An 18830-nucleotide genomic window follows, 5' to 3' on the forward strand; every position below is an offset into this window, starting at 1 on the left:
TAGATAATGCTTAACATTTGTCTTACTTTAAGGGCCGTAATAACTGTAGTAAACCTATCGCTAATTAGCCAACATCCTGAGATTTATATGAGTAATAAGTTAGCAGTGCCTTTGCCACTCATGATCGGCATGAAGACGGTCCTAAACCTCATGCTGTATTATTTACTACTACTGAGAAACATCCAGAAACGGGGAGGTAAAACCACCACCAGCAGCAGCATTAAACCCCAGGGCACTTTCCCCTGCCATTTCTGCAAGGCATGTTTATCAAGTCCTATAAGCAGTAGAGGCAGCCCTGTTATAATTAAATTATTATTTATGTTTATTATTATTATTATTATTATTATTATTATTATTATTAATTTATACCCCTCCCATCTGGCTGGGTTTCCCCAGCCACTCTGGGCGGCTTCCAACAAAGTATTAAAATACAGTAGTCTGTTAAACATTAAAAGCTTCCCTAAAGAGGGCTGCCTTCAGATGTCTTCTAAATGTCTGGTAGTTGTTCTTCTCTTTGACATCTGGTGGGAGGGTGTTCCACAGGGCACTACCGAGAAGGCCCTCTGCCGAGTTCCCTGTAACTTGGCTTCTCACAGTGAGGGAACCAGGCAGAAGGCCCTTGGTGCTGGACCTCAGTGTCCGGGCTGAACGATGAGGGTGGAGACACTCCTTCAGGTATACTGGACTGAGGCCGTTTAGGTCAGGGTGGAAGGTGCAGGGTACTGCTTGGTTGACGCTGACCTATGACAGGGCCTTCTCATGGCAGTTCCCATTTGGGGAATGTCCTCTCTGCTGAGGTGCATCTATCTGCTGAGGTGCATCTATTTCAGAAGGAATTTTAAAACAATCCTGTTTACCCAGGCACCCGATGGGTGAAGAATACTTTTCCTAGTAACCTTGACATTATTAGCTGTGGAAGTACGGTATGTTATTGTTTTACAGGTTTTTAGATGTTTTGAAGATGTTTCCACTGTATTGTTTTATCACTGATGTTGCACTGCCCTGCCCTCTTTTGGGAGGAAAGATACAAATTTAATAATTAAATACATTATTATTTGGGGAAGCAGAAATCTGGAAGCGTGCCCGGATCTGTAATAAACAATGCTGTGACCTAACACTGAAAATAATTCAATTAGTTATGTGTCTTATATGCAGTTTCTAATTTCTGTTTTCTCTCACACATTTTATCATATTTACTTTGCATCCTGTTTAAAGCATTTTGGAATAGACAGCTGCTCTGATACATCAAGTAATTTCGTTGTCCCCGAAGGGGGCAATGACAATAAAGATATTATTATTATTATCCTGAACTCTGTTAGAACAGAGAAAGGTAAGAAGCCAGCAAAGGAACTTTCTCGCTCATTAACAGAATATAAAGTTGAGAAGTGAGTTTATTTATTCCCGAATCCTTTTCCAGAATGAACAACAGATGTAATTTCTTTGTTGTGTAAGAACTAACATAGGCTAGGGTTTTGTCCTTATTCTAAGGACTATGTAAAAAGCTTGGCTTTATTACATTTCTAGATTAAAAATGTAAGAATTCTTACATCAAAGCAGGTTATCAACTAAAAAAATAAATAAAATGAATTCATTCACCAGAAACTTTGTGACCTTTGCACATGTTATGTAATGCCAAGCAACAAATTTATATTACTACAGGACCTGTTAGAACTCAGCCTCTATGACAAAGAGATTTCCTGTAAACACTGGAAGAACATGAAACTCAAGTCATAAAATGAGAAACCACACCAAACTTTGCAGTAGCAGGAAAGTATTTTCATTATTTGAAAAAAAAAATAAAATTCAAACTTTGTCATCACATAAAAACATAACATGATAAGTAATAAACATATTTACACTTCTGTTTTTGATTATAAATATACATTATATACAAAATAATGTTACAAAATGTAGAAAGTTCAGTGCTTCTGATTTTCTTTTTAAATTATTGAAATACTATGTTTTAAAATAACTACAAACAGACACTAGTATAAACCATATTATTGATTTCTGAAGGTCATTTTCATAACGGTCTTGAATGGTCAGACCAAAAGGTCAGTAGTGAACATTCTGAGCAAAATCTTGCTTGCACAATTCAAGGCTGGAGGTGAACAAAACTGATGCTGGGATTTACAAGGTCAGGAACATTGCTCTTCCACCGCAGAAAGCACAATCCCAACTTCCTTGAATGAAAATTTGCTTCCTCTCTCTGCTTCCGCCATATTCCCTTTCCCACAGTACATGTTTATCACTACAAACATCACAGCACTTCCTATCTGAAATGTCTATTATTATTGCTGTAAATGTATGAGAGTCTGCGTGCACTGAGTTTTCCAGTTCAGAACTGCTCCTTTGGACTAAAAAACATAAGGTTACTCCTTTCCTTGTAGCAGTGTGAAGGAATGAAGAAGCAGGACAAACCAAGAGATTTATGATTTCACCCACAGATATCCCTCAATAAGTCCCCCTTGTAGCTTAGTCTTTCTTAGCCCAGCAGAGCCGTAGATAGTGGTGGTTGTTCTGCAGCAAGGAATAAAACTTCAGGGCTCATAAACACTTCCCTGGCTGTAAAAAAACCCCACAAGTTTAGACTTGGGGGTTATTTGGAATTGAGGTGGTGGCACCAGATTCAGATATCCAACACAAAATTCCAAATCCTACCTAATGCCTATGAAGAAGAAACACACTTCTATTCATGGTGACTAGTAGTGCAAAGGGCATGAAAACAGCTGATTGATTTTAAACGCACTTGTAAGGCTTTCAGCGAGCACTGGGATTAAGTTTCCTCATACTGAGGAGGCAGCAGCGGCAGGATTCTCCTCTGCTGTTTTAAGTCCATGGATGTTTCTGTCGTTCAGAAATAGGAGCAAATCCCAATTCACTGCTCAGTTCACCAAAGCATCATCCTAGGAGATGAAATGCCAGCTCACTATCCATCTCTCCTTACATTGTTTGGAATACATGGAAGGGGGAAAGGGATGTAAAATAGAGAAGCAACAGGAGGTACTGGTAGTAAGTAACTCCTTGCCAATACTGTTTGGGTACTGCAGGGGGAAAAGGCAGTTATGTCTTGATTTGGGCTCTCTAGATTCTTAAACACGCTTCAGGCACTTTCAAATCCAGAAAAAAATGGTGAGCTCATTTATTCTGTATCCATTATATGCATAGGAAAACATGTTTCTTCATTCATTCTTCTCACAGTATTGCTGGTTTATTCTGTGATGGCAGAGTGCCTTTTGCACCAACGGGCACCTTCCAAGATTGAAGTTTTGGAAAGTCACACAACTGTCCACGAGCAACTGGCAGCAATGTAATTTCAAAGGCTAGTAAAAGACACCATCTCTGCCTCTCCCCTCCCTGTAGTCAATTATATTCCTCCTATCAGACTTCAAAATAAGGGAACAGGGGGCCAAAAGGTCTATTGCATCTTTAAATTCACAGTCTGTCCAGTTCACCCACTTCCATCCTCTCCTCCTCCTGAGAGCAGCAAATTGCATATAATTAAAAAAAATCCAAGTCCAATCCAATTGTGAATTGTAAACAATTAGCAGGAATGTCCACCTTGTGGCATCTCCAACACTGAGGTGCAAACAGAGCGACCTTCATTCTTATACCTGTTTACAAACAAATGGGGGAGGGAAAGAAATTAGAAACAGGCAGTGCTATTCAAAATACAGATTAAAGTTGCAATCCAAGTTCCCCAGCAGTAGCAGCAGAGCTTTGTGAAGCAGTGGGGCCACTAGATTGGAGCAGGATAATTGGCCTGATGCTGTCAAGTGAGGGCAAGGGGACTGGCATGAATTTTATCAATATCTCCTTCCTGTTGAAGCCCTTTGCTCCACATTCCATGCCTTTTTGAAACAGGTTTTCAGGAGGTGTGGGGTGCTAGAGTGGGAAGTGAGAATGCAGAATTCTGGTTTCAGAAGTAAGAGCTTAAGCCAATATCTTTACTCTGGGATTCAGACCTTAAAAACAAAACAAAACAAAAAAACCCTGAAGAAACTAACCCATTAATTTCTCTATTTTCTTAAGTATTGTTTGCAGGAATGATCTGGAGCAACACTAGGAATAGTTCCATTACTACCCACTACTTGCTAGATATATGCAAATGATGCCTGAAAGTCTAAAACTACATTGCTATCTTTTCAGATTTTTATTATAAAAAAATGAGACCTGAGCTCTATAAATTAATGACTATTGGTGACAAATATAGCTTGGGAACAGGATATCTGAAGGATCACTCCTCTCTGCATAAACCTGCTGGTCAGTTGTGGCTGCCTTCCAGGGCTCTGCTCTATGTTCTGCAGCCAAGGCAGGGCCTTTTTGGTGATGGCACTCCGATTGTGGAACTGCCACCCAAGGAAGAATACACTGGCCCCTTCTTTATTGTCAGGTAGGTGGTCAAGACATTTTCCCTCTTTTAATATGTGTTGTTATCTTCGTTTAGTTTTTGTTTTTAATGTCATTTTTGTTTGTATTGATATTTATTGTTGTAAACTGCTTTCAGAGCTCTTTTTGGAGCTAAAAGCAATATAGAAATGTTTAAGCAATATAGAAATGTCTCTCTTGAGACAGGCGGATGGCAACAAAAATTAAAATCTATGTAGGCAACATACATACCTCTGTAGCTATAACACACTCATTTCGCTCCTCTGCTATCACAAAGACAGATTGGTACATGGAATCCCTTGGAGAGCATATAGCTGATATTCTACATTCTGGCTTTTCACTGTTGGGGGGAAAAAACTATGATAAAATTTCTAAGCAAAATTTTCTCGTTTCATGTGTTAAAACTGAAGAAAGGATCTTTTACAGTAGCTTAGACCATGAAGTATTTAAATATTTAAAAATTCAGTTTCCAACCAATGACAACCTCAGTATTCTATGACCAAATAACTATGACCAGGCTGAAACTTGCATATGGGGAGTAGCCTGGTTTCAAGTAGCATTCATTGTGTTTTATTGAACAAAGTAAATCAGCTTGACTTACTAGGTGCAGTAGATGCACAAAATTTTAAATATTTTATGTAAAGGCTGTAAGTCTGCATTAAAAGATAGAATTTGGAACTACTTGGCTGCACTTTCTTTTTGTCTCTCTTCATTTCCTCGCATTCACAAGGCCAATTAAATTAGGTAGGTGAGCAGTTCAAGCATAAAGGATCTGGGTAGAGGTGTTTTTGTGAAGTAAACAAATTTCACATGCAGCCCTGCCTCACATGTCATGATAAGACACAGTTTGTCTTAAACCATGGTTGAATTGTGAGTGTGCCTCTGCTGTGTAGACCCCTTGTGTGGCTCCTCCCTACTTGCTCCATGTAGCTCAAACAAGCCATAGTATGACTTATCACATCATTCAATCCCAGACCATGAATTGTTTGCTTTAAACGGACGATGAGCGATAAGCCAAAAATAAACTTAAGAACAAACATTAGTTGCTTTCTAGCCCTCAGATAATGGTTTCTTGGAATCTGTTACAACATAATCCTACCACCTATCTAGCTACAGGATTGGCCTTGAATCAGTGGACTGCAACCTGGCCATAAGATATGTTGTGCCAAGGCATTTACCATAATGTTATTTTATTTAAGTTTTAAGGAAGGTAAACTATTTCCGAAACTTGATAGACTGTCAACGCTCCTCTGTTGCTGTAAGCGAAGTGTACTCTGCATGAAATTTAAAATGTCAGAGCTATCCACTTTCCATGCTTTTCAGAATCTAACACATTTATGAGTTGCTCCCTACTCCTGTTCTTTGCACTACATAGGCTTCCTTGTTCACAAATGCAAAGAAATTAGATTTCTTTAGAAGGTGTTCATACCTGCGTAACCAGAAGGGTGATTTCTCTCCTATACATTTTTCACTTTTATGGTATTTATCTTCCTGAGCCCCTCTACTCGTCAGTTCCTTCATCAGGTTATAATCCAATGTGTGATTCTTAAGTTTGTAGTTTGATTTCTCCAGCACGCAGTCTACTTCAAGGTCTTTGTTTTTATTGGTGTTTTTGAGTTGAGACGCTGGGATGAGATTTTCCTTCTGGAAGTCAGACAGGTTGTTCATGGCTTCTGAATTCTGTTCTGGCTGTCTCTGCATCTGCCGGATAACTATAGCTATCATGCAGCACAAAATGAGAAGAGCCACTAGCCCGACTCCCATGGATATGGCCACCCAAGGAACCTGTTTAGGAGGCTCTGAAACTGAACGCACTGGAAATTCACAATGGCTGCCCATGAAGCCAGAAGGGCAGTGACAAGCAAAAGTAGTAGGATAAAGCCCAACATAGCATGTTCCCCCATTCTGGCAGGGCTCAGAGGCACACTCATCTCTAGTTCTGGTTTCACAGTTTTTGCCAGCGTAGCCTGGCAAGCAAGTACATGTATAATCATGTGTAGTCACAAGGTCATGACAAGATCCTCCATTGGCGCATGGATTTCTGGAACACTTGCTGATGTTTATCTCACATTTCTGACCAGAGAAACCAGGACGACAACGACACACGTGTTGCTGGCCCAAAACAAAGCATTGCCCACCTGTAGAGGGGGAAAAAAAAGTTTGATTAGGAATGTATTTTTTATTATTATTTAGCGACTGTTGTGTGTTCCACTGAACACAGAAGCAAAGACCAAGACTACCCAGGCACTAGAATATACAGGGTGAGTCCTTTAAAAGAGGCCCTGTGGATACAGAGTGCACATGTTCCATGGGGCCTCTTTTAAAAGACTCACCCTGTAGTAGTGCAGCCAACAGGGCAAAGCTGAAGAGAAGGCATAACCTGATACAGAATCATCAAGAATGAAGTAGGAGGACATAAGCAAGTAGCAGGCATCACAGAATGTGTGTCATGCCCAGGGAAACGTTATGGCAAAAGATATCAATTGGGAAGTATTGACTTGATGCACAAAGAGACTTTTCTAGACACAGAGCAGCAATACAGAAGGTGCAGAAATGAGGGAATGTAGATGACAAGAAGAGGTCCCAGTGACAGCTAAGATTGCAGAAAAGCAAGAAGAAAAGATTTAGTACAGAACTAAGATTTAGAAAACCAAAAATGGGTGTCAGATGGTCCATCAGTCGCTTCCAAAAGCCACATGAAAATTGCAGAGGGTCTTGGAGGCACTTATGGATTTTTCTGTCAGTTGTAGCAATTATAATGCACTACGCTAGATGTTGTATTATTTTGAATTCTATTTTTACAGACACACTGTTCCACCTGAATAACATTTGTGGACCACTAGTGGTCTACAGACCTATTTGGGAACCCCTATACTGTAGTCTTACGAAGTGGTCATCTATATAAACGAACAGCATTGCAAGCTACTCCTCCACCCTGGGAGTTAAAGAGCAACTTAGGAAGAGTTATTTTGATCTGGGGGGAAAGAACCACTGGAGGGAAAGGGTTAAGGAGACTCTTTCCCCCTCCACTCGGCCCAAGCTGATTCTTTTTTTAAAAATGTCGAGAAAAAATATGCAACTCCATGTAACATGCAATATAAACCTCACAAGCAAGCAGAAAAATATACCGTACAAAGTATACCTTATAATAGGAAAAGAAAACTGACAGATCAAGGGAGGAACACAGAATCAGATTAAAGTTTCATTATTGTCTGTCCCCAAAGATGAAACTCCTCCGGTGAAAGGACTTACCATTAGAACAGGGGTTGTTGGTACATCTGTCTTCTTTCTTTTCGCAGTTGGATCCTGTAAAGCCCATAGGACAAATACAAGCATAGCTGGTTCCTCCTTCTCTTTCTAGGCATGTGCCACCATTAAAACATGGAGAATCAACACAAGTCAAGGCACTGTGCTCACAATTAACACCATCGTATCCTGGGGGACATGTGCATTTGTAGTATTTCCCTAAATCCTGTGGGGGGGGGAAATAAGGAATATATAAAATTTAGCTCCTTCAAACTAGTTGCTTTCATTTACATTTCCTGTCCATTTTTCAAAGGGACATAAACTTTCAGAGATGTGAAAGCAGATGCACCCAAAACAAATTAAATTAAAATGGAATCAGATTGGGTCTCCAGGTAAGTAGTAACTTGGGAACCAAGCAGGGCTAAAACACAACTAAAGGGTCTTGCAGATGAAAAAGTAAATGCACACTATAAATTAAGTGATACCACTACAAAGAGACGAGTTCATACCAACAATGTACTTCTCAACTATTGATGGTTACTAAAAAGAGCACTGAGGGAATAAGACTTATTAACTTACTATGGACTGTACATACTCAGACACTACCAAAGTGAAGTAAGACAGACAGAAAATACTACTTGCAGTATACCTGTGTAGCTAAAAGAAGGTACATGAAGCAGATAGATGTGTTTTATATAGCACTGAAGGTCAGGACTATGCAGGGGGATCAGTAATATTTTTGCTTTTGTATGTGCGCAAGCCCTATGTGAGCTTCAGGGCCCCTCTATGCCATAGCCAGGGGTGCCACCATATCTGCACCAGCGCTACCCCCACCCTTTTTTTTGCCAATGCCACAGTGTCTGCTAACTTCTCCTTCCCCAGTGGCCCAGAAGAGTCTCCAAGATGGTATCCACCAACTATCTACCTTGAAATCATCATCAGAGGCCCTCAAAATAGCAAGAGGCTGCTAGGAGGAAGGGCCTTCTCAGGAACAACATCCTGGTTCTGGAATGTTCTCCCTAGAGAGGCTCACTTGCAGCCTATTCTGTATTCCCTTCAGTGTCAGGCAAAGGCTATTTTAAAATTCTCCCAGGCTTTTTAGGGACTTTTAATAGATTTTGATATTTTTGCTTTAAATTTTAAAGATCTGCCTGTGGTTGGTTTTCTTGATTTATTTCTGCTGTAATGTGTTGCTTTTACTGTTTGTACTGTATTTTAACACTGTACACCCTCCTTCCCCAGACCTTTGGTTAATGGAGGGCACAGAAATACTGTAACCAGTCAATCAGTCCCTCCTCTTTACCTGTCAGACAGGGGTATTGTGAACATTCCAGTCCCTTTTCTTTACCTGTCAGACAGGGGTACTGTGAATATACAGTAAGTATATTCAGGCATACTACCCCGAACTCACCGGTGGAAGGACAAGATATAAATATGGAAAGCTGCTTTTTCTCTTTTCGCAAATAAATTTCCAACATATAATTAGTTCTTACTGTGCAACTGCCTCCATTCTTGCAGGGGTTACTGTCACATTCGCTGATATTCCGTTCACAGTCAACACCAGTAAAACCCTCTTTGCAGGAACATGTATAACTTCCCTGGCCAGTGTTCATGCATGTGGCCCCATTCTTGCAGGGTCTGTGATGGGTGCAGTAGTTCAGATCTGCAAGGACAGAAACATGACAATGAGATAGTTACGTTTTAACAAAGAACAAAAAAGATGAGGCACTAGAAGTAGTAGAACAGAGACTTTGACCAAAACACCTTCAATTTATTGTTCAATAGAATCAATGGAAATTTGTGTCCCCAGCCAGGAGGACTTTTAGGAATGCCTAAAATAAACTTATCCTGGGGGTGCATAAGCTCAGTACTTTCCCCACAATGTAGTTCTCATTGCCACAATGTGTAATGCTTAAAACCTTTCCATGTGCAATAAGACAAAAAACAAAGATAGTCAGCCAGTGGCCCTCACTTTTGTTCATAACCTGGTATATCAAAAGGACATGGAAGGAAATGGACTTATGAGCTTAATATGAGCTTTTAGTATCATGAATATAACCAAGGTAATATGGCATACTTTACTTAATGATAGATGATCAATCAGCATTTCACCTGCTAGGCCAATTAAAATACCCTTAAACAGATAGGCCATATCCTGCAATATCTACTGTATATATGCATCCTTAGGGCTATAAGAATGATTTTGCTTTGAATCTGGGTGGGCTGATAAGTGTACTGCGTTTGGAGCTAATACTTGTCTTTGTAGGTGCCTAAAGCTATTAGCAATAAAGGGATTTAAATGTGCATTTATCAAGTTGAAAAAGATATTGGTAAGTTTATACACTTCCAACATTCTCATTAGAATAGGCTTTCTCTAGACAAGGTTTCTTCTACAAGGTTCAGAAATGTTTCTTAGGATGTTCAATCATACATAGGTGGTATAACTACCCTGAAATATATTGACCATGTATGTGGTTAATAAATTAAATAATTGCATGTCTGCATAAGGATTCCATTGTCGCAAAAGAACTTGTAACCCGTTTAAAGTGCAGCTATGACTTTAGAGAACCATAGTTATTCAAATGAGATTACATCAGAGATCATGGAAACATGTCAGGTGCATGGTCAAGCCTGTCCCTTGAAACAGAATCTGGAGATTTCTCCCAATTTCCATTTATTTTAAATTCTGCATTTGTCATATAATAATATTCCCATGAGTAAAAATAAGGAAGGGCCAGATTCTGTTTGCTTATGATACCATATGTTTAGAAAACTGCCTCCGTTAAGTACTGTATATGATAGATCACTAAATATACAGTTTTTCTAAGGGACAAGAGGCAAGACTAAATGTGCAGTATATATACTTAAAAGAAAAATATGTGCGAATACTGGTGAAGGTTCCTGTAACATATACCACTTTTACAGAAAGAGAAGAATTTAAGAGAAATTTTGACATTTGGCCACAATCATCCAAGGCAATCAGATTCAAAGTCTATTTAGTTAGACTTCTTGCAGTAACCTAAAATGTTAAATTTCTCCATAAGAAATTTATCAGCAAGGGGAAAAAAACACTCACATTAAAATTAATGCATTTTTGTTATAACGACATCAACTAACCTTGATCACAAAAAAGGCCTCCCCAGCCTTCATCGCATATGCACTTTCCTGGTTTTGTACAGGTCCCATGGCGACAACCCACATGAGGGATACATTCATTACAGTAACGGCCTTTCCAACCACTACGACAGCTGAAATAAAACAATTGAAATGTCTGAAGTAACTGTTACAATACTTTGAACTTACTTGAAGTCAAAGGGAATTTTATCAGTGATGACCACTGAAATGAGTAAAGGGAGAAGGGAGAGGACTCATATACTGTTAATCACATTGAGATCTAATACAGCAACTACTTACATGCACTCTCTTGGTTTTCTGCAAAATCCATTTTTCTCTGAACACCCTTCTAGACAGATAGCTGTTTCAATGGAGGGAAAAGGTTTAAGTTAATACTTTCAAAAATGCATTTCAAAGTATTTATTATTGTATTTGTATCCAACAAGCTCAAGACAGCAGCCTAGTTTGCACATCACAGTAAATATTAGTTAACTGTTTACTGTAAACACTGATCTGGGCTGCTGATCTGGCAACAAGCCACGATCCTTGGCTTAGCATTATGCTTGAATCAGGGATTGTGGCTTATTTCATGCCCCCAAACTAATGACCATGGTTTCAGCAAAACAAATCCTGATCCCTGGTTGGGTATAATTGCTAAGCTAAGGTAATATTTTGTTTCCTCTTGCACGCTGGCAGGGAGGACCAAAAGAGTCCAGAAAACCATTAACTCTGGTTTATTATGATGTGCAAACATGGTCAATATGTTTTCTCATTGACAATCCTGAGAAGCAGTGACTGTCCCAGAGGCAGAGAGTGAATGACCCACAATTGCTTACAGTTGTATTTTGCACTAAACAAAAATTCAAATTCTGTTCCAAAGATTCTTATATGCCATGCTCAAAATTATGTAAATCAATGTGAAGTGGGAAAATGTACAATTTTATGTATAAAACAAGTGTAATTTACATGTATTATTGTGAATCCAACATTTGATTTGCTTTTTAAAGGCAGAGAACTAGAAGAAACCTGTAGCACCAGCACCGTTCTTAAAGAAATTTCCTTTAGGCCAGGAGTTTTTTTGTTTTGTTTTGTCAACAAATATCGACTTGGTTCCCTAAGACCAATGAAAACAAGAAGTGGTTGGATTTTTAGAATTCCTACAGCTGCACTGCCATCAGTTTTGATGATAGCTGTGAGATATACACACAACTTTAGCAATAAAAAAACTCTAAACTTCTTAGATGTACCTGAACCCATAGTTAAAATGCCACTTTGAAATGCACTAAGAAGCTGCCCTGGCAACTGGAAGTGTTTTGAAATGTAAAATTAGACTTGAGAATACCTTTTACAGTTCTTGTTATCTAGAACATTAAGCTAAGATACTGGGGACATTTGATGCAGTCACCATCTAAAGCTGGCTGACTGAAACTAGTTGCAAAGCGGGGAGTGGAAATGATGTGAAGCACAGATGCAGGAAATGGTGCGATGGCCCCAGGAGCAGGTGCAGTAAGAAAAGGAACCATTTATGAGGGAGCTACATTCCCCCGATTCTTTAGTACCAAGGGAATGGGGGTAGAGACAACTGTGGTTCCCATTCATTCCCATCATTGCACTACCTCACCCAGACAAATGAATGGAATGGCATTTTTGCTCTACTGACTTGCTTAGAGTTGGAGGTCTGCAATCAAAATGGGCACACCTGCAGCCACCATAAATGGTAGCACAATGGAATACAATTTTGAGAATCACTTCTATGGACCCTAGGAAATTGCCAAAGGCCTTCTAAATGTAAGAAATGATCCCAGAGAGTAATGCGAATTTGTAAAACCAATGCCTGGCTGCAGCCTTATAGAAACTTTCAAATCACATTTGTGTGCATTAATTAGAATTAATTAATTAATTAATTCATTCATTCATTCATTCCAAAGACAATTGTATCAAAGAACTGATGTCCAGTAGTGAAGCTTGGTCATTTGAAGACTTAATTTAGGAGAACCATTTAATCTGTAAACTCTGTACATACACTTCGAGGGATGGAGAGAAGAAACTAGTCTCAGATATATGGCAGTGGGTGTTTTTTGTAAAAACAAAACAAAACTATTTTCATGCTTTAAGAAGGAACTTATTATGAGGCGCTCATAACGGGGTTAGGAGGCCAGTGAGACATTTCTAGTTCTCAGTTGGAACTGCAAGGACACAGCAACGCATCCGCATGCCGTCCCGCCTATGAGCTTAAACAAAACCCCGTCTCCATCCCTCTCTCTGCCTCGACCCTCGCAGGTTCCTTTTCCAAATCCCCTCAGCCCTCTCGCCCGACCCTTTCAACCCCTCCGCCGACCTCTAAGGGCTCGCGCACGCGCAGTGTCCCCCTAGGGAAGGCGCCAGGGTTGCTTTGCTTTCTTTGCCTCCCCTCCGCCAGCTGTTGGCGCCCGCGACCGGCAGGGGGAGCTGTCGCGCCTTTCGCTGCCCTCGAGGCGCAGTTTGCGCGCCCGCCCGCGCGTTTTCCGCGCCAACTGGTCGCTGGGGGGGGAAAGTCTAGGGCGGGAAGGGCGGCCTCGCTCACCGTCGGTGCAGTAGTCCCCCGTCCAGTCGGGCAGGCAGGCCATGGTGCCGTCGGCTTTGCAGACGTAGTGGCCGAAGAGGTCGTCGCGGTCCTTGCAGAGGCGGGAGCAGTTGTCGCCGTAGTAGTGCTCGTTGCACACCACGCGGTAGGAGAAGTTGAGGCGGGCCCACTCGTGGCTCTGCTGGTCCGGCAGCCACGCCTCGCCCACGGCCAGCGAGCGCCGGATCGCCATCTGGCTGATGAGCCACTTCCGGGCAGGGGGCTTGGATCCTGCTGGGGCAGGAAGGACACAAGCTAGGTTAGGCCTGGAGGGAGAAACAGGATACTCTCCCCGAGCCCCGTCTCCCTCTCTAGCCGCATCCAAGGCCCCTGTGCCAACAAGGTCTTTGGTTTGCGCCAGACTCAACTGCGGAATCTGGAATGCGTGCAGAAATGCCCCTGGGCACGTGCAGAGTGCCACTCACTCACCACTCAAAGGGGGGAAATAAACAGAGCATAGAGGCAGGTGATAAGGTTTTGGATTGCATGCAGAAGCACATCTCTTTAAAATACAATAAAAAGCTTTGCACTGACAGTCACCACCCTATCTCACACCGTCCTCTAGCTTCAGTCCATCTGCTATACTTTAACCTTCTTTGCATGCCACCTCTGCATCCTCTCTCACATCTCAAAGGACTATTTGCACTCTTGTTTTACAGAACCCATCCCATAGTGTGGCACTGCATCCTCACAGGTTAGTTGCCACTTTCCCCCCAGCGGGTGGGGTGGCAGTGCATCCGTTTAATGGCTGTATAATAAGCAGAAATCCAACATGTAAAATGTTTTCCATCCTGGCATTCTCCCTGTGGAGACATGCTACACCTGCTGAAGTTCTGCCTTGCAATACAGTTGTTTCAGGCACAGAGGCTCTGCTGGATGCGGGTGGTAACTCTGCTCACAGTTCATCCCTTATGTTAAAGCACACTGGGCACTTAACTGCTCCTCTCGTCTGATGTGCCTTGGCTGTTCACAACAAGGAAGAATTCCCACACAGCGTCCTTCTGGCCCATGCTAACATGCACAGTGCTACCACACACTATGCCTTTATTAAAACATTCTCACATTACACGCCAGCTTGTGCTTCCTCTCCAGTGTCACCGTAATTAGCGATGGCGTCTAGCATCAATCTTCTAGCCCAACATACAAGCCCAGACTCTGTGCAATAGATTTCATCAGCTGGTGCCCTCATATTTTTTTAAGTAGCAATGCTCATTGCAACATGCTCAATATAATTAAAAACAGTGAAGGATTTTGTTTTAGGGGGCGGGATTGAAGGTAAGAAATCCTAATAATGCCAAATAAAGAGAATCAACCTGGCCCTCAAAAGGCATTTGTGACAACGTGTTACCACTGAAATTAAACTGAGGAAGAAAATTGCATTGTTCAGCCCAAGTAGTGTGCCAAATTATGTTGATTAAAATATTAATAAGCCAGGAGTATATAGAGACATTTGGGGCTCAAGCACTGGGCTGCAGTAATTAGGGGGTCAGGGGTCACATGATACCAGTGTACAAGCACTGTTCACTTTTGCCTTTAGTATCCATTATTGTTAGCTGTGGTCCTGAGAAGCTTTACAGAAAGCCTTTCAAAGTAAGAGCTCTTGTGCTGTTGAAATATCCTTTTCCTCTATGTCAGAAAAACATCCCAAAGCCATTATTCCTTTTCCAAAGGGCGGAATTTGAAAAAGGTGTAAAATACAGGAAAAGGCAGTCAGGACTTTTTGGCAGCCTTGCCGTTTTCTCACCAAAGAGCTCCTTTCTTTCCCACGCCAAAAATAAACGGGAGGAAACGCAATTGTGTGGAGATTAAGTAGGGGGACAAAATCAAAGCAAAACCCATCAAGATGTTGGGAACAGCTCTGCCTTGCAAATTAAAGCAAGCATCGAAAATATTTTCTGAACTTACATGCAATAAGTAAAAACAATATTTATTTATGTAGCTTAGGTGGAAGCTATTTAATAACTGTGCTGGCAGACTTAGCTATTTTGTGTTGTTTTTTTAAGCTAGCTTCTGCATAAAGCTGCAAGTTTTGAAAAGCTGTCGCCCCCTAGTGAGTAGGAAAGGAACGGCCATATTCACCTGCTGGATTGTAACCTTCGGGAGCGTGCCAGGCTTCAATGATCAATGAGAAAGTTCCCTGTGAATGGAAAGGAGGAGTGAGAGGAAGGCACAGAACCTAAGACAAGCGGGGAGTTCTAGTGATAAGTGATCGGAAAGGGACTGTCGGCCTCAGAGATTTAAAACAATCGGGTGAAACCAGAAAACCTCTACCTGGCGGTAGATATACATTTCAATTAATCTAATTGCAGATAGCATTACTTTGTCTGAGTCGATGAAATGGAGCTTCCTCCGGAGGACTGCTTTCATCTCCTGGGAAAAGGCGTCTCTCGCCTCTGACCAGGGTGCAGGAGGAAGAAATGTCCTCTCCCTGCCTCCCCGAGGCGACCCTTCCCACCCCAGCTTCGTGGAAAGCAACTTTCCCCTAGCTACAAAATGTGCACATTTCACTCGCCTTGAGCAACTCGCCGTTCTATTCCGGACATGCATTTGCAACGCCCGCAATTAGAGCGCAGCTTTCTACATGGCACCAAGTTATGGAAACAAAACGTCGAGCGCAGGGTTTGTTTATATAGCCTGCAGCTGAACTACGGCGGCCTCTGCTTTTTTATTGTTATTATTTCGACTTCCTCGCTCAACCCCCGCCCCGCTTTTCCAAGGCTGTTGAAGGTGAGCTCTCACCGGCCACGTGAAGTTGAAAGGCAACTTGATGGGGCTGCCGAAGCCCTCGGTCTCCCGGATGGCGAAGGAGTTGATGCCCAGCACCGGGGTCACGATGCTGCCGAAGGTGCAGTCGCCCGGCGAGATCACCGCCTGGTAATGCATCAGGCACACGCGGAAGAAGGTCCTGCAGCCCGACCCGCACGACTCTCCGCTCGCCAGGGCGCCTTGGCCGTTGGCAAAGTGCCGCAGCTCCAGCTGGAAGACGCCCGAGCCGGAGACCTTCTGCGCAAAGGGGAGACACACACAACAGCAGAGCTTACACCCGAGCTTGTTCCCTTTGGGGCCAACACTTTCCAGAAAGAAAATGAAAAAACTCCCCATGCACACATATATAAATGTATATATATATATATATTCCCCCGACGGCTGTGCCAACATCATTACCTGCAGCGTCACCGCGACAGCCAATGTCAAGCCCACGAGGCGCAAGGCTGCCATCCTCCCGCTACGATGTGCTTAATTCCTCCCGGGCTGAGCTTTCAAGGCTCGCTCGTATTCCTCAGGTGGTCCAAAGATGCGCTGCTGCTGCTGTTGCTGCCTGGCTCTCCCAAGTCGTGGCATGCAGGTCAGAGGCTTCCCTTCCAAGTACTCCCCAAGACGAAGAGGAAGGTATAATCCAGTGGGGCTGCTTTTTAAAGCATCGGCGTGGTCGGAGGGTTAAATCCCGTGGTTTATAAAACTCCCAAGCCCGGAGGAGAGAGGCGGAGGGGCGTGTGAGCGTGGCGCGGCAGCAGCCCGTTCCTTCCCCCGACCTCAGCTGCTGCTCCTGCGCTCGCTCCGTGAGTGGAAAGCTGGCTTCCCTTCGCGCTGTTTATATAGTTGCCTCCTGGCCTCGCAAGCTCATTATGTAAACTGTCCGTCAGGCTCGGGAGATCCCTCCCCCTTATCTTTCTGGAAGAAGGAACCCAATGTGGTGGAGAGCCCGCAGATCCAGAATTAATACCCTGCTGCTGCTGCTGCTGCTCCACACTGACCACCAAGGAGCCGAGCTGATTATGAAGATGCCCCAGCATCTGTTGAGAGATTTAGTGCGCTCGCCACGGAGACGGAGCCCTCGCAAAGGGGAAGGAGGAGGCAGGCAACCGGGGAAAGATTTTGCCTTGTGAAAAGAGTACCCTTCTCATTCGGGCTCGAAAAGACTGCATGCCTCCTAAAGGAAGGCGAATGGAGTCCAAAGCGCTAGGGGACTTGTGGCTTTCCAGATGTTTTCCAACACCTGTCAGCCCCAGCCAGCATGGCCAATGGTTATAGGTGAGGGGAGATGGGGTCCAACAACTTCGGGGCGCACAGATTCCCCATCCTATGCACTCTTGTTTGCCCATATAGTGTTACCTGCCCAGGTGAGAGCAGGTAAGAAACCAGAACTGACGCCAGTTCTTGAGAAATCGAAAGGCCAACCTTGCTGCGGATTTCCACACCCCTCCAAACATCTTCCCCCGGGCTGTTTGGCAAATCACTTCGATTCACGGGGCTCTGAGGCCGGCGCACCTGTGTGCCCTAACCCTGTGGCTATTTCTATCTGCAGCCCCGACGGGTAAGAGCGGAGAGGGGGCAGGACGACGTATTAACCCTTGCGCTGCCTCCGGACAGAGTTAGGCGAATTAAAGTGGCTTTGCTCTAAAGTTGGTATATTCTTCCATGCTCCTCCTCCAAAGCCCTACCATTTGCGCCCCCAAACCCCACCAGCTGACTCTCCTTGGACGGAGCGAAGCTGCTCTCACCTCTCAGGTGAGGACCATTTTCATCAACAGGAGAATCGTAACCGTATAGAGTTCGGTTTCCGTGACATCGAGGAACACGCCCTGGGTACCAACCCTGTCCCAAGGGCAACATCCCCCGTGGTGTGAATGGAGAGCCTTGCAGCCTGCCTGCCAGCCTGCCTGCTTGCCCGCCTTCCTCCCTCCTCGGAGCGGTGCGCCGGCTCAGATTGTATCCTGGCTGCAGGCTGGTGTGTGCCAATAAACCCCTTGGCCTGATTGCAATGTGTGCTTATTGTTGGGTCGCGTGTCCCTCATTAAAGCCAAGCACAGAGAAGGCCTTTCATGTGGCTTTTATTTCAGCTTGTTAAAAAGGGAGGGGAAGGGGGGGGGAGAGAAGATAAACCTTCAGCTGTATGATAATGAGGTCTTGCCACCTTTATGCCAGCCCCTGTCCGCGCTTCTCTTCACCTGTAAAAAAAATAAATAAAAAATAAGCGAAATAACCGGTTGGTGCGTTGTTTTGGGAAACAGTGGGTGTCTCCCAGGCAGCCCTTAGGGAATACTCTTGTTTTATTTTGAGGCGAGAAAGCATAAACATAGGTGTGGGTTTCTGCCTGAACCAGACAGGATCGCCCCATGCACTTGCTTTCAAAAGAGCAACTTCTGTGTGTTTGTGTGCGGCATGAGAAACGCCTGCCTTACAAAGCCGAGGAGGACCCAAAGCAAAATGTTGATTTAGGATATGATGTACTAACAGGGATGGGTGGTTTTTTTGTTTTTAAAGTGTGCCTGCCAGATGGCTCCTGGGGGAAGGGGAGGGGGGAATCACTTGTTTCGAAATGGATGTAAACTTCTGCTGATCTTGCTTGACTCTAGAAAGTTTCTCTCCCCCCCCCCCCTTTTATAAAGCCCTGCCCATGAACTGCTGAGCGTCTGTCGATTTAATACGAAAACCCAACGCTGCAGCGAGAAAAAGCCACGATTCCCTGAACGAGTGT

The 18830-nt window shown here is 43.3% G+C and overlaps 1 protein-coding gene across 4 annotated transcripts; it reads right to left on the reverse strand.

Moving 5' to 3' along the window:
• Nucleotides 1-1754: 1754 nt before the first annotated feature.
• DLL4 (delta like canonical Notch ligand 4) lies at nt 1755-18077 on the reverse strand. Of its 4 annotated transcripts, none has more exons than XM_083432483.1 (11): nt 16517-18073; nt 16091-16354; nt 15431-15488; nt 13313-13582; nt 11050-11110; nt 10753-10883; nt 9129-9298; nt 7642-7861; nt 5819-6527; nt 4621-4729; nt 1755-3614 (listed from the first exon to the last, which is right to left on the reverse strand). In XM_083432483.1, the coding sequence occupies exons 1-11, from the start codon at nt 16568-16570 to the stop codon at nt 3609-3611; spliced, it is 2052 nt and encodes a 683-aa protein (XP_083288609.1). In that variant the 5' UTR covers nt 16571-18073; the 3' UTR covers nt 1755-3608. The 4 variants fall into 4 exon arrangements, with proteins under 4 accessions (XP_083288609.1, XP_083288608.1, XP_083288607.1 ...); XM_083432482.1 differs by having other exon boundaries at nt 13313-13585; XM_083432481.1 differs by having other exon boundaries at nt 16091-18077.
• Nucleotides 18078-18830: the final 753 nt, after the last annotated feature.

Source organism: Podarcis tiliguerta, assembly GCF_965153285.1.
Source record: "Podarcis tiliguerta genome assembly, chromosome: 1".
Classification (NCBI taxonomy): Eukaryota; Metazoa; Chordata; class Lepidosauria; order Squamata; family Lacertidae; genus Podarcis; species Podarcis tiliguerta.

Bases quoted from the DNA above. Each gene is read 5' to 3' on its own strand.
- DLL4 (XM_083432480.1), bottom strand. From the start codon at position 16,570: ATGGCAGCCTTGCGCCTCGTGGGCTTGACATTGGCTGTCGCGGTGACG. The intron at 13,586-15,430 runs GTGAATATGGCC...TTCCTGCCCCAG, and splicing joins CGAAGGTTACAATCCAGCAG to CAGGATCCAAGCCCCCTGCC. The intron at 7,862-9,128 runs GTAAGAACTAAT...CCCCCCCCACAG, and splicing joins AGAATGGAGGCAGTTGCACA to GATTTAGGGAAATACTACAA.